Here is a 15,361-nt window from a genome sequence, read left to right as displayed (position 1 = left end):
GCAACTTGAACAAGGAATGGGCGACCCGTTACGCGCCAAAGTTTCCGGACGCGACGATTGCTGCGGGTCCGGCGGTCTCCATGGCGCTAACGGCGGCTCGAGCCGCTTGCCTGCGCGTCGATGCGCTTCCCCACGTGCTGCTCCTGGTCTCGCAGTACTTGGACGCATCGGCGCAGTGGTCCCTGCCTCGTGCCGCCCAGCGGGGCTTCGTTCACCTGGTGCGGCGGCTGCTGGCTCGAACCCCTCGCTCCCTCGCCACGCTGGCCGAGATCCGCCTTGCAATGCGCCACGCAGCGGCCAACAACCACCTGAACATACTGCAGTTACTATGCAAATACTACAACAATGCTGTGATTGACGAGGCAGCAGTGATGGAGGCGAGTGCCAATGGCCACGTGCAAGTGTTGCAATGGCTTCAACGTCAACTTGAGAGTCTGTTGCCTGGGTACGCAGACTACGACTTTTACAGTGTGAAGAGCGTGGCTGCAGCCGCGGAGAACGGACACTTGGAGGCGGTTAAGTGGCTGTTGCAAGCTCGAGGCGCTGTGAAATGTATGAAGGAGACGCACCTGCACCAAGCCGCCGCGAGAGGAGGCCACTTGGAGGTCGTCAGATGGCTACGCACCCATTTGATGGAGCAGGTCGAGTCTCGAGCTTTGGACGAAGCTGCAGCAAATGGGTTCGTGGAGGTGGTCGAGTTCCTGCATCAAGAGTGGACGGCGGCGAAGCTGGAGAGCAATCGCGGCAGTTGCAGCGCCACGGCGAGAGCGATGAACGGCGCGGCGAGCAATGGACACTTGGGCATGGTGAAATGGCTAGATGAGGACCGCGATGATGGATGCACTGGTGATGCCATGAACCGAGCAGCTTGGAACGGGCACTTGGAAGTTGTGAAATGGCTACATGAACATCGAACCGAAGGATGCACGCAGCAAGCGATGAACATGGCTGCGAAAGGCGGACACTTGGAGATTGTGCAGTTCCTCCATGAGCAGCGGAGAGAAGGTTGCACGTACAACGCGATGGACTGGGCGGCGCATGAGAATCACCTCGAAATTGTACAATGGCTGCACGCGAACCGGACTGAAGGGTGCTCGCGTCTCACCATGAATGAAGTTGCTAAGCGTGGACATTTGGAGATGATCAAGTGGTTGCACGCCAATCGCACTGAAGGCTGCACTGTTGCTGCGTTGAACGCCGCGGCGACATACGGCCACCTCGATATTGTGAAGTTTCTGCATCAAAATCGGTCCGAGGGCTGCACCACCGCAGCTATGGATGGCGCGGCGGAGAATAATCACTTGGCGATTGTCCAGTGGCTTCATCTACACCGTAGTGAAGGCTGCACGACACGCGCGATGGATATGGCAGCACGTAATGGCCATTTCGAGGTAGTGCAGTGGCTTGACAGCAACCGCACTGAAGGGTGCTCGGTCAGCGCGATGGACGGAGCAGCGGAGAACGGTCACTTGGGTATCGTTCGCTTGCTTCACTTGAATCGTACCGAGGGCTGCACTCATCGAGCAATGAACGGAGCTGCCAGAAATGGGCACCTCGAAGTCGTGAAGTGGTTGCACGAGAATCGCTCGGAAGGCTGCACCTCGGATGCAATTGACGATGCTGCCACGAACGGACACCTAGAAGTTATGCGCTTTTTGTACACGAATTGCGGGCAAACCGGTACCATGCGCGCATTGGATGCGGCTGCTGCTGGAGGGGATTTCCCAATGCTGAAATGGCTCCACTCCATTTACAGCGACGATGCTGAGGAATGGCCGATACATGCAGGGCTTGCGGCGATTACGAACGATCGCGTGGAAGTACTGCATTGGGTACTGAAAACCTTCAGAGGTTCTGCACAGTTGGACCTGAGACTTCTCTACAATGCTGCGCATTACCACAACCGGGCGCATATGCTGGCGTACCTCGACGGCAAATGGGCAATTGAATTCTCGTGAGAGTACAGTAAACTCTGACGTGCGGAACCCAGGAGAAAATTCTGACGGATGAGAACACTATATTTTCAGAGCCTGAAGCGTGTGTTTAGCTGTTTGCACCGTTCGAAATAGCTGCATGCTGAGCTCAAGCTCATAATCTCGGCACTCGCTTTTTTGTTGGTATGGCATGGTCTTCGTGAAGTTAGAGGCTGCTTTCATCTGAATCCTGGCTCTGTATGCGAGAAACCTTCGACCTAGAGCTCATCTTTTCGGTTGAAATGTATGGAATCGATAGCCTTGGCTCCGGATCCGCGGCAAGTACGTGCTGCCGCAGAAGTTGGAATCGATTTCAAACTCAAAATAGTACTGGGTTGGTTCTCCGGAACTGGGGGTTTGAAAATAACGAGCCATGATAAGACTGCATGCATTGTGCACCAGCTCTAAAATGTTATCCCTGTCGTGCCAGCGAGGGCTATTCCGATTCTAGCGGTGGTCGACGTTAAACGCTTCCTCTGTGACCTACAGGGGGCGGGGCTCATGACGACCAGGAAGATTATCCCTCTGGATGAAGGGAGAGATAAAATGCCAGGCCCGGAAGACTATGCTACTACCCAACAGTATTCAGATGAAAGCCTACCGATTCAGAGTGTCCCAGGAGCAGTGCCAGCCACCCCTCCCGATGCTCAAGAAACTCAACGCGAGAAGGTTTTGGAAGCTCCGTTATCCAACCACACGCCCCGGACTTCAGCGCGAGTGAGCTTCGATGCAACAGCAGTCGACAAGCCCGTTAGAAGACGCACGATGCGCCAGCGAACTGCCTCCAAATTGGCCTCTGCAGTGTCAATGCAAACTTTGATAACGCCGCTGCCTTCCACCAAAGCCGAGCTACTGGCCAAGCAAAATCAAGCCATTGCGAACATCAAGCATCCGTCCATGCACATCACGAGAGTGGAGAAGGTTGCGTACGAAATCGACCAGTACATCTCGACGCGCAAGGGGCAGATTTTCACGCTCACCGTCGTAGGATTAATACTGATTGCAATTGGAGGCGTATTCTTGAAGGCGGTTCAACCATCAAGAAAGTTTGGCGAGACGGTGTGGGAGTCCTGGACGTATTTGGCAGACACAGGGTCGCATACTTCGTTGACTCAGGACGTACGTATTGGTTTGCATTCCCCAGCAATCGTGACCTGGTGTCTGATTGATTATTTTCATGCTATTACCTTGGCAGGGCTTGCGCGTGGTGGGAGTACTGACCACTTTGGTGGGCATTCTCTATTTTTCCATTGTCATGGGGTTCGTCGTTGATGGTATTCGAGGAAAGCTCGACACCCTGAAAAAAGGCAAGTCCATTGTCGCCGAAGAAAACCACACGGTAAGTGGAGGCTCGCTTATTTGTTTCGTTAAAATGTTGATACAGCTAACAGTTTGTGGACTATGGTCTTTTAGCTCCTACTTGGATGGACCGAGAAGTCCATCTCATTAATCCGGCAAATCTGTTTGGCGAACGCAAGCGAAAATGGCGGTGTAATTGTCGTTCTAGCTGAAATGGACAAGGAGGAACTGGAAGCGGAGCTGGAGTCGCAGATGCGCAAAGAGGAACTTCGAGGAACGCGCGTTATCTTCCGCACGGGTACACCATTACTGTCCGTCGACCTGCTCAAAGCATCGGCCCATCGAGCGAAAAGCATCGTTATCATGGCAAACTCCACGGGCGATGCGGATCGATCGGATGCTGCGGTACTGCGCACCGTTCTCAGCCTCAAGACCCTACCCGAGGTAATTACTCTACGTCATTGCTACTTGTACAGCTTACAAACCCTAATTTCATTGAAATATGCTATAGCTGGCTGGCCATATCGTAGCAGAACTGCGTGATATTGACAATGACCCGTTAGTTCGTCTTGTCGGAGGGAAAGAGGTCGAGATTCTGGTATCCCACGACATTATCGGTCGTCTGGTGCTCATGTCTGCTCGATCCCCTGGCCTCGCACGAGTATATTCATCCCTCCTCGGCTTCGAGGGCAACGAATTCTACTTTAAAGAGTGGACGGAATGTATCGGCGTAGCGTTTGGAAGCCTCACCGAGCGCTTTCCGAATGCGATTCCACTCGGTATCAAACGGAAGAACGGCGAGGTATTTATTTGCCCAGACGCAGATCTCATCTTAGAGAAGGGAGATCAAGTTTTGGTTTTGGCTGAGGACGACGACACGTACAAGGCGTGTCCCCCAGTGTCGATTGAAGTGGGGAAGGTTCCTCCACCTCCGGCTAAAATGCCCACGAGTGAGCGGATTCTGATGTGCGGCTGGCGTCGAGACGTTCGCGATATGATCCAGTTGCTGGATGCCATTGTGGAGCCAGAAACCGAGTTGCACATCATCTGCGAGGAGCCGATTCATTTACGCAACAAACTCCTGCTCGAAGGAGGGCTCACGGTGGATAACCTCAAGAATATCAAACTCGTGCACTACGTCGGCAACACGGCGATCCGCCGACAGTTAGAGAAGCTGCCGTGGCACTCGTTCACGTCCATTATGATCTTGTCGGACCAGTCCCGGGAGATGGACATCATGCACTCGGATTCGCACTCGCTGGCCTCGTTATTGCTGATCCGCGACCTCCAAGCGCGTAGCTCCAGTCGTAACAGCGTCATCCAAGGAGCCCCCGGCTACTGCAAATGTATCAGCGAAATTCTGGACCCACGCACGCAACGAACAATCTCCACGAGCGCTACGATTCTCACACTGTCGGAATTTATCCAGTCGAACGAGCTGGTGAGTTGCATCCTTGCAATGATTTCCGAGAGTCGGGATGTGCGCGTGGTCCTTGATGAACTTCTAGGCCCCCAAGGCGCATTCTTTGAGGTGGAGCCTTCGTCTCTCTACTGTGATCCGAACGAGAGAGTTTCGTTCTGGCAGTTGGCTAAACGTGCCATGGTACGGGGGGATATTTTGTGTGGCTATCAAGTTCGAGGTGCGGATGACACTGTGCTCAACCCGGGAGCTAAGAACCAGCCCCGATCATGGATTAACGTCGATATGATCGTCATCCGCAACGAAGACGATGGATTCGCAGCCCACGAGTCCTCGCTCGTACCGGTTAATTCAGAAGACTTTGAACGAACTACGCGCAGTCGGCAGATGAAGGCGACGTATTCGAGACAACGGCTGCTGGACGCCATCGCGCAGGAATCCGATCTCAACAGCTTCACCGGGTTGGGGGGTGAAGCTGATAGATCTACGATTATGCGGGCGCTGTATTCTTTCGACTCGGAAGATGATGATATTGGGGTGAGTGTGGCTAGCAGCATGGCGGATGTGCTACCGGCGCAAACTCAGCAAGTGAGCGTGCGTGCGCTGGTTGCCGCGGCACGAATTCTTGCAGATGCACTCGAACAAGCCAACATCACCCACATAAAGAATGCCTGAGCCTTTTGCAAACTTTACCATCTATAGAATCACTTTGAAACGAGATCCTACTGTACAGCAAGATCGTGATAACCCTTGTGTTCGTACTTGGGTAGGCCACGACACTTTCATCGTTCTACTACAGTAGGAATAATAGATCAGTATGGACTAAAGGTGGGCATATTGCCGTCCACGCGACACTGTACAGCGCCGGAAACTGACGAAACAAACTGTCGAACTCGTGTCTCTCTTCCGTGCTGTTTGCTTCCCTACACTAGGTTCTATATGCAAAAACTTCATGAATGCGGTATCATTTTCGCGATGGTAGCCTCAGCAGCAGTCCGTAAACTATTCAATCGCGAACATTCACAAAATCTTGCAATCGTAACTTCCCTCCATTCGTCACGATATAAGCTGTTTCGACTTGACTTTCACCTAAAATTGAACCGAGTAGCATCGCAATCGTCGCCTCTTGCCATTGCGCCTCCTCACCATTTTTTCATCTCCCGACTTGCACGACCGGGTGTGTCGCTATTTAACTGACCGTCCATGAAGATATGAGCGCGCAGAAGGTCATCCCGGGTCTTGAGGAGGTCATGGCCGACGCACCGCCGGATGTCGAAGTGGCACAGCCTCCACCATCTGCCTCCTTCTCCATCTCGGCGCCGGTGCAGCGCAAGTCCGTTATGCCAAGTCAGCCGAGCAGGTCACAGATGCTGGCGAGGATGCCGACGAGCAGAGCCGAGCTCCTGGCCAAGCAGAACAAGGCGATTGCCAAGCTCAAGGTTCCGCCCAAGAAAATCACCCACTCCGAGTGGATCGCGTACCAGATCGACCAGTACATTTCAACGCGGAGAGGGCAGATTGCCACCTTGTCGCTGCTAGGAGGACTGCTCATTATCATTGGGGCGATTTTTCTCAAGGCCGTGCAGGTGACGAAAGCGTTTGCGGAGACAGTGTGGGAATCATGGACGTACCTCGCTGACCCGGGAGCTCACACGGGCTTGACCATAGATGTAAGTTCCATTGATAAAGGTGTTACCGAGGCCATAACAACTTACCACCTCTATCTTGTGCAGGGTGTGCGCGTTATTGGAGTGCTGACGACGTTGGTGGGCATCTTGTACTTCTCCGTGATCATGGGTTTTGTGGTTGATGGAATCCGGGACAAGATGGACATGCTCAAGAAGGGCAAGTCCAATGTTGCCGAAGAAAAGCACACCGTAAGCAAACGAAAGCGAATGTTCTGTTACTACTGGTTAGCTTACACTTTTTTGTCTCTCCTACAGTTGCTGCTTGGCTGGTCGGACAAGTCCATTTCACTGATCCGACAAATCTGCCTAGCGAATGCCAGCGAGAACGGCGGAGTGATCGTCGTCCTTGCCGAAATCGACAAAGAGGAGCTGGAGGCGGAGCTCGAATCACAAATGAGGAAGGAGGAGTTGCGCGGGACGCGTGTAATTTTCCGCACGGGAACGCCATTGTTGTCCGTGGACTTGCTGAAAGTATCCGCTCATCGAGCGAGGAGTATCATTATCATGGCCAACTCAACAGGAGACGCAGACCGGTCCGACGCCGCGATTCTCCGTACAGTCTTGAGTCTCAAGACACTCCCAGAGGTGCCGTATTTGATTACATTCCGTGTTAGTATCACACTATCGCGTTTGACTAATCTTCTTGTGTTTGATAACCTGGCGGTAGTTATCAGGTCACATTGTCGCTGAGTTACGTGATATTGACAACGATCCACTGCTTCGGCTCGTTGGAGGGAATGATGTGGAAATTCTGGTATCTCATGACGTGATCGGTCGTCTAGTGCTAATGTCTGCACGCTCGCCTGGTCTCGCTCGAGTGTATTCAGCTCTGTTAGGGTTTGAAGGCAATGAATTCTACTTCAAGGAGTGGCCTGAGTGCGTCGGAGTCCCGTTTATGGAACTGGCCGAACGTTTTCCCAACGCAACGCCACTCGGCGTAAAGCGGAAAAGTGGCGAAGTTTTTATTTGTCCGAGCGCAAACATGAGGGTGGAGGAAGGAGACCAGATTTTAGTGTTAGCCGAAGACGACGACACGTACAAGGCGTGTCCCCCAGCATCCGTTGAGGTTGGAAAGGTACCCGTTCCTCCTCCCAAGCCTCTGACAAGCGAGCGTATTCTAATGTGTGGGTGGCGTCGAGACATTCGCGATATGATTCAGTTGCTTGACGCTGTCGTTCGGCCAGGGACTGAGCTGCACATGATTTGTGAGGAGCCGATCCACCTGCGCAACAAGAGTTTGCTCGACAGTGGCTTGGATATCACTACCCTCAGGCACTTGACGGTGGTACATCACATTGGGAATACGGCTATCCGCAGGCAGTTGGAGAAGTTACCGTGGAGCACGTTCACGTCGATCATGATTTTGTCGGATCAGTCACGAGAATTGGACATTATGCACTCCGATTCGCACTCACTGGCATCATTACTGCTAATCCGTGACTTGCAAGCTCGCAGTCTGAAGCAAACCCATGGCCAGTCGCCCGAATCCGTTCCAGACTATTGCAAATGTATCAGCGAAATCCTCGACCCACGGACACAACGGACGATCTCCACTAGCGCAACTATTCTCAAACTTTCCGAGTTTATCCAGTCGAATGAGCTGGTCAGTTGCATCCTAGCAATGATCTCCGAGAGTCGGGACGTGCGCGTAATACTCGACGAATTGTTAGGCCCCCACGGAGCGTATTTCGAGGTAGAACCTTCGACTCGGTACTGTGAGAAGACCGAGAAGGTCTCCTTCTGGCAGTTGGCGAAGCGTGCCATGACTCGAGGCGACATTCTCTGCGGGTTTCAGGTTCGCGGCGAAGAGAGCACGGTACTAAACCCGGAAGGCAAAGACCAACCGCGAGTATGGGGTAACGTCGATATGATCGTGGTCCGCAATGCCAAGACAACCATAGCCACACGCAGATCGTCGCTTGCTGCTGTGAATGCCGAGGACTTTGAGCGCACGACCAAGAGCCGGCAGGTGAAGGACCAGATCTCTCGTCAGCGGCTCCTGTCGGCAATAATTCAAGACGCCGACCACGGCGGGAAAACCTCCGGCAGCGATACGGACCGGACGGCAATTGTACGAGCACTGTCCACGTTTGCCGAGGAGGAAGAGACCGGCACCGGAGGCTTTGCCGCCCACCCGGCCTCGTTCACGTTCGGCCAGAAGCGGCAAACCAGCGTCCGTGGTCTCATCGCTGCCGCTCGGATGCTGGCCGACGCACTAGAACACGCCGAGAACAGCAAAAGTATGGGCAGCGAGACGTGTGACGACGTCGAAGAAGCTGTGTTCGCGTTCATAAGCACCGACAACACGTAAAGCATACCTTTTTCGTCTTCAACGTGCATGTAGCCATGACGAAATGGCTACAGCTGCTCGTACTTAGTGTATTGCCACACCAAAATGATGGGTGGTGTGTCCCACACATTACGCTAAACATTTTTCACTTGAGTTGAGTATGCTGGAATGTTCGAGAAAATTTCCGCAAAGTACCAGATCTGTGCGGCTTCGTCTCGCCGCTAGCCTTTGGCTTGGGCACACACAGCCAAAGTGGAATTTTGACTGGGGCTCGCGGCTTCCAGGGGGGTACAGTACACACGGTACACTCGGCAGGTTAGGTAGCCATCATGACGGACGCGACCGCCGAGGAGTTCAAGGCGCAGGGCAACGAGCTGTACAAGCGCGGCGACTACCAGCGCGCCATCGACAAGTACACGCAGGCCATCGACGCCGCCCCCACGGTCGTGGCCTACTACGGCAACCGCGCGGCCGCCTCCTTCATGCTGGGCAAGCACAAGGACGTGGTTACGGACTGTAACCGCGCCATCGTGTTCGACCCCATGTACATCAAGGGTTACGTTCGCAAGGCCAAGGCGCAGCTGGCTCTGGTACGTCTCGTTGCAGGCAAAAAAAAAGAATATTGGCATGGGTTATGACAATATTTTTTTCATTATTGGTTATTGGCACTTTTTGCCATGGCGAGGTTAAGGTAGTGCTAACCGTGAGGATGATGGGTGTTGTTGTTTATCTTGTTAGGGCGACAATGACGCCGCTATGAAGACGTACCAGGCGGGACTCATGCGCGACCCGAACAACGCCACGCTGCTGAACGAGAAGCGCACGCTCGAGATGGCGCTGGACAAGCTGCAGCGCGGCAAGGAGCACCTCGCGGCGGTAAGTGTTGCTGCAAGATACATATCTTTTATGACAATAATTATTGTCATCATGAAAAAAACTCGTTTAGACGAAGTGCTAACCACAGCACGACGGCAACACTAACTAAAATTGCAATATTGTCACTTTCCCCCGATAATTGCAGGGCCGCTACTCGCAGGCGGTGAACGTGCTGGACGGCGCGGCTCAGGTGTGCACGGGCTCCAGTCAGATCAAGCTGCTGCGCGGCGAGGCGCTGATCGGCGCCGAGCGCTACGACGAGGCCTTCGCCGTGCTCACGCAGCTCATGCGCACGGACTCGAGCTCGCCGGAGCTGCTGTTCCTGCGCGCGCGCTGTCTGTACTTCCAGGGCGAGTTCCCGAGCGCCATCAAGCACCTGCAGCAGGCGCTGCGCTCGGACCCGGACAACAGCAAGTGCATGAAGGAGATCAAGCGCATCCGCCACCTCGAGAGCAGCAAGGAGGACGCCAACAACGCCTTCAAGGCCGGCAAGATGGCCGAGGCCGTCGAGATGTACACTTCGTGCCTGACCATCGACCCGCAGAACAAGGCCTTCAACTCGAAGATCCACTGCAACCGCGCCAACGCGCTGTCCCGGCTCAACCGCCACGAGGAGGCCATCAAGGACTGCGACAAGGCCATCTACTACGACCACGGCTACGCCAAGGCGTACCTGCGCAAGGCGGCGTGTCTGAAGGCGCTCGGAGGCTTGGAGAACCTGGAGCAGGCGCTGCGCGTGTACGACCAGGCGTCCAAGCTCGTGGGTGACGACGCCCAGCGCGACATCCAGAACAGCATCCGCCAGACCAAGCTGGACATCAAGAAGGCCAAGCGCAAGGACTACTACAAGATCCTCAACGTGTCGCAGAGCGCCACCGAGGCCGAGATCAAGAAGGCGTACAAGCGGTTGGCGCTCAAGTTCCACCCGGACCGTCACGCCGGCAAGTCGGAGGAGCAGAAGGCCGAGGCCGAGGCGGCCTTCAAGGACATTGGCGAGGCCTACGCTGTGCTATCAGACGCGCAGAAGCGGCAGCGCTACGACTCGGGCGTGGATCTCGAGGACCTCGACAACGACTTTGGCGGAGGTGGCATGGGCGGCGGCATGGGCGGCGTCGACCCCTCGCAGATCTTCCAGGTACGCGTAGAATTCTCCGGTTGTGACCTGTTGCAGTGGTGGACATATTTACTCACTTATTCTTGCTGCTTCTTGTGTGTAGATGTTCTTCGGCGGCGGCGGCGGCATGGGCGGCATGGGTGGCATGGGAGGCATGGGTGGTATGGGCGGCATGGGAGGCATGGGCGGTCAGCGATACCACTTTGGCTAGAGAGACAACAAGAGTTGCGAGTTGGTTGTGTGCGCGCACGCGTGTACCCGTAGTGGTTCGTTCGGATACAGACAACATACATCAGACAGGAAGTTTAAGCCGGCGAGATTGCCCCTCGCCGCATTTGACGATAATAACTGGTTCGTACATGCAGCGCGCGCATCGGAACTTGCGCTCACCTTAAACCAAACTCTGCTCACTCACTTGTCCTGCTTGAAGCTCGCTTCAACTGCGATGTGGCGTACACATCCTGAAGTACGTATCCGTGTCTCTCGCACCCCCTTGTCCCCATCCAACCGTTTGCACCGCATTGAGACCGTCACTAACGAACCTGATAACAGTCCTCAATCCGTAGTCATGGCAGGCAACACCAACACGAACGCCGACTCGCAGAAGCGACTGCGCACCAACGAGGCCGGCGCGTCCACTGACGCCGCCGACGCCCAATGGGTCAATGAGTACAAAGGCCACACTCTACCCGAAGCCAACTGCGACATCGAGCGCATTCCAGTGAGCAGCGTCACGCCCGAGCAGTTCTTCGCCAAGTTCGTGTGCACGCGCACGCCCGTGGTGCTCACGGGCTTCCTGCAGGACGAGGACTTCATCGCCCCCAGCAAGTGGTCGACCTCGGACGACCGACTCATTGAGTTGGCGGGAGACACCAAGCTCACCGTCGAGCGCCGTGGAGATGTCAAGGAGAAGTTCGGCAAGGGAATCGCAGTGGAGATGCCGTTCCGCGACCTGCTCAAGCTGATCGAATCCGGGGACGAGATGCACTACTTGACCACGCAGGAGGTGGCCTTCGAAGAGGACGGACGCCCGGAGATCATGGCCCCGTTCATGAAGAAGCTGCAGCAGGACTTCCCCGTGCGCCCCAAGCTCATGGGCCAGTTGATCCCGCAGAACATCAACATGTGGATGGGCAACAACAAGCACGGCTCCTCCACGGGGCTGCACCACGACCACCACGACAACCTCTACATCTTGATGCGCGGCAAGAAGCGCTTCCGACTGTACTCGCCTGGAGACGCGGACAAGATGTACGTGCGTGGGCGCATCGCGCGCGTGCACGCCAATGGACTGATCAACTACGTGGGCAAGGAGACGACTCCGTACGGAGCGGAACCTGCGGCGGAGCGCGAAGCGCTTGCAGCCATTGAGAAGAACGAGGCGGAGAAGGAGTTGGCCGAGGCGGAGCAGGCCGTGGAGGCGGGTGAACCCGGAGCGGAGGCGCGGCTTGAAGCGGCCGAGGAGAGACTGGAGAAGGCCATGTTTCGCGTGCTCCAGGCGGATAACAGTGATGGTGAAGGTGACGAGGAGTATGAGGACGGAGCTTTTCACTTTGAGGACAGTGAGGCTGAAGGGGACGACGAGAGCGAGAATGGAGAGCTGGATGAGTTGGCCCTGGACCCGGAGGAGGAGGAGGAGAAGAAGATGAAGAAGGCGGAGAAACGCGATGTCGGACAGACGGAGATCACGTACCCCGTGAGCTTCAGCCAGGTGGACACGTTCCGGTTGCGGGGCAGTGAAGAGGAGCGGAAGGAGCTGTACAAGGAGTTCCCCAAGTTCAGTGAGGCCAAGGCGGCGTTCTGCGACTTGGAGGTGGGGGACATGCTCTTCCTGCCTGCGTCCTGGTTCCACGAGGTTGAGTCGTTCGGATCAGCGCAGGGTAACGGCCACTTGGCGCTGAACTACTGGTACCAACCTCCGGACCAGCTTACGCCTGAGAAGTTCACCTCGCCGTATTCATCGCCCTTTTGGGAACGGGATTGGGAACAACGCTTTGCGAACAAAGCAGAAGAGTAAAACCACGAATGACTGTCGACCGCTAGCTGCTAATGCAAAACACGAATATATTTGAATGGGCCAAGCCCTCATCCTTCAAACCCGAATGAACTCCCAGACCCTGTGCTAAGTGTTGTTCGTAGTCCTCGAAATCGTCGATATCGAAGTCAAACTGCTGCAATTCCATAATAATGGGGTCGTCTTCCAACAAACCAAGCGTCTCAATCGTTGCTCCTCTCTTCAAAGGCTCTCCCCTGTCGAACACCTCGTTGTTCTTGTACGCCACCAGCCACGCGGTGAATCTTCTTCGAAAACGAGGTTGGTCATTTTCCTCCAACAGTTTTTCTTCGTATGCCCCCAGTTTTCTGAATCTACATAGGATAGATGGTAATTCTCTATTGGGGACACGTGGTGGACCCGGGGTTTTTCGCAGTTCGAAGCTAGCTTGTACGGATACCCTTACAGGGAAACGATGTACTGGGGCATCTCCTGCGCCTGCTTCACAGCCGCAGCATCTGCCCAATCTACCACTGAACAACCAAGTGTACCAAGCTTGATTGCTTCTTTTCAAAGGCATTGTCAGTTCATATATCGTCTCTCCAACGAATTGGTACTTCAACTCTTGGGTTTGACAAGCCCACCGTGGTGATTCTACCTCCTCCTGTTCGTCGGATTAGGACTCCACGGATTTAGTTTTGAGTTTATTAATACTTCTTTTGTAGTTAGTAGAACGGTTATCAACAACTAGCTAATCAACGTAATTATTTCCTTCCTGCCTCTGAAATGTGCGCTAATGCCCAGGCAGAATCCTATGTTTCTTGGATAACTTACAGGTGGCGAAAAAACAGGAAAAATCCGTGCATTCGAATATTTAGCGCTGCCAGGCTAACTGCTCTACCAAACTTGCAGGGTAACCCGATGAAGCCAGACATTTGCTTCAAGTTTGAAAGTTAAGACTGAGGTCTAGCAGATCTCAATCGCGTGTAGAAGTAGGACACACCGGGTGTTTGTCCTTCGCGTTGACGACCGCCCGGGCTTCCTCTCTCACTGGAATCCGGGGCGTACAGACAACATGGAGCATTCATACTCTGTTTGATTAAACATGGCACAGCCGCACACAAAATTTGTCTGGGTCGCCTGAATATCTAACATCAACAAAAACTCCCAGCTTCGATTCGTCCAAGTGTGTTTTTGCCAGTTATCAAGTAGTACGAAGTATTAAACTGAACGTACCGCATTCATGTAGCATTGAACAAATATCGGTAACAATGTACTTTGGAGTTGTTTTAACAAGAACAGGATAAAGTAGAAGATTATTCTACAGTAGTAAATGGGCTCGGTGGATCTCGGCGGGTCACAATGTAGTTAAGGCAAGCTTTGTCGTTAAGGCAAACTTAATCATCCAAAGTCTTTGTAGATAAAATGCCTAAGCGAGTGCAGCTAGATTCTGAATGGCCCCACACGAGCCATTCATAGCTCGATTAATTGAACTACTGTAGACTTCTCCCGATTTCATACACGGTCGTCAATTTTTTGCGGTAGCTTTTAGCCTTTCAGTCGTCGTTGCTTCTCGATGTTGGGGGCGTGCCTTCAGCGGTACATAAATGTAAAGTCTACATTGCAGCGACTCCGCTGTCAGGGTTAAGCGCTAGAGCGGAAATATGAAACTAACGACTGCCTCCGGCTGCCTACGGTCTCCTACGGTGGTTTCATCTCTGCCACCTTTAGTGTACTCAACTAACATGTTAGCTAATTTTACTAGACACTAACTAACAGTTAGTTGTAAACTATACATGTTAGTACTGTATAGCTGTACTGTATAGTTTGAAAATGTATTTATTAAGCGATTCTGCTACGAAGGCTAATCAACAGTCTAGTTTCTACGGGTCCTCCTATAGCCTCCACGTCGACCTTCCGCGCCACCGACCTCCACGGATCCTGATATAATTAGGCCAAGCACCATTTGCTTCCTCCCTTTCAAAATCCGCTATCAGCTGCGCTGGCAAGTGGTGAGGCGGCTCCCATGTGAGCTCCTCCCAACCTACCCATTTTACTAGGTAGATTACTTAAGATTATGCGGGCGAGGCTTGGTAGTCGAGTGTTGGTTAGGAAGGAAATCCGAAAGTGAATTAGAATGAGTTAGGCCAAACTAACTATCATATCCTAGTCTCCTATGCTTAAACATGAATCGTACCAACCCATACCTCCTACTTCGTCGTAGGAGATGCGGGGGAGCAAAAAGTAAATGTTGCAGATCGTATCCAGAAAGGCAACTTCAACTTGCCTTTCTCTCAGCCAATCAGAAGTGTCAAATCTTGGGGCTCCGCCAATCAGATCCCAGTATTCCATCACGTGTACCACAATTGCCTACCATCGGCAACAACTTCACAGCAAGCACGTGCGTCGATACGGAGACACACAACTAGACTGCGAAGTGTACAATCGCAACACTCCCACTCAATTCGCAGTCTACCCGAGCATCTCAGTGATGTTACTGCGCTCGAGCAGATAGCGAAGAGTCTTCGTTGAGAGTCCCTTGGTCAGGAAATCAGCGAGTTGGTTCTTGGACTCAACGTAGTCGAGCTCCACAACACCACTCGTGATCTTCTCGCGGATGAAGTGATAGCGGATGTCGATGTGCTTGGTGCGAGCCTGGTAGCCGACATTCTTAGCCAACGCCATGGCACCTTGGTTGTCCTCGTAGA

General features: G+C 53.6%; 5 protein-coding genes across 5 annotated transcripts; all 5 read left to right on the top strand.

Annotated features, from left to right (window-relative positions):
• Positions 1-80: 80 nt before the first annotated feature.
• Positions 81-1,958, top strand: PHYSODRAFT_487528 (hypothetical protein; the record flags this gene model as incomplete). The annotated part of the gene is made up of 2 exons (XM_009521382.1): positions 81-1,374; positions 1,717-1,958. 2 exons carry the CDS (start codon positions 81-83, stop codon positions 1,956-1,958), a joined length of 1,536 nt encoding a protein of 511 aa, XP_009519677.1.
• An 822-nt stretch (positions 1,959-2,780) lies between these two features.
• On the top strand, positions 2,781-5,367 carry PHYSODRAFT_479917 (hypothetical protein; the record flags this gene model as incomplete). The annotated part of the gene is made up of 5 exons (XM_009521381.1): positions 2,781-3,092; positions 3,169-3,312; positions 3,387-3,716; positions 3,784-5,195; positions 5,244-5,367. 5 exons carry the CDS (start codon positions 2,781-2,783, stop codon positions 5,365-5,367), a joined length of 2,322 nt encoding a protein of 773 aa, XP_009519676.1.
• A 704-nt stretch (positions 5,368-6,071) lies between these two features.
• Positions 6,072-8,691, top strand: PHYSODRAFT_483043 (hypothetical protein; the record flags this gene model as incomplete). The annotated part of the gene is made up of 4 exons (XM_009521380.1): positions 6,072-6,362; positions 6,426-6,569; positions 6,636-6,965; positions 7,048-8,691. The coding sequence occupies 4 exons, from the start codon at positions 6,072-6,074 to the stop codon at positions 8,689-8,691; spliced, it is 2,409 nt and encodes an 802-aa protein (XP_009519675.1).
• A 461-nt stretch (positions 8,692-9,152) lies between these two features.
• On the top strand, positions 9,153-10,871 carry PHYSODRAFT_486943 (hypothetical protein; the record flags this gene model as incomplete). The annotated part of the gene is made up of 4 exons (XM_009521379.1): positions 9,153-9,260; positions 9,409-9,546; positions 9,692-10,681; positions 10,764-10,871. The coding sequence occupies 4 exons, from the start codon at positions 9,153-9,155 to the stop codon at positions 10,869-10,871; spliced, it is 1,344 nt and encodes a 447-aa protein (XP_009519674.1).
• Positions 10,872-11,228: 357 nt separating this feature from the next.
• On the top strand, positions 11,229-12,761 carry PHYSODRAFT_539491 (hypothetical protein; the record flags this gene model as incomplete). The annotated part of the gene is made up of 1 exon (XM_009521378.1): positions 11,229-12,761. One exon carries the CDS (start codon positions 11,229-11,231, stop codon positions 12,675-12,677), a length of 1,449 nt encoding a protein of 482 aa, XP_009519673.1. The 3' UTR covers positions 12,678-12,761.
• Positions 12,762-15,361: the final 2,600 nt, after the last annotated feature.

This window comes from Phytophthora sojae (genome assembly GCF_000149755.1).
Source record: "Phytophthora sojae unplaced genomic scaffold PHYSOscaffold_2, whole genome shotgun sequence".
NCBI classification, from domain to species: domain Eukaryota; phylum Oomycota; class Peronosporomycetes; order Peronosporales; family Peronosporaceae; genus Phytophthora; species Phytophthora sojae.
Note: the sequence above shows the minus strand (reverse complement) of the source record. Positions and strands in the feature narration are given on the sequence as shown.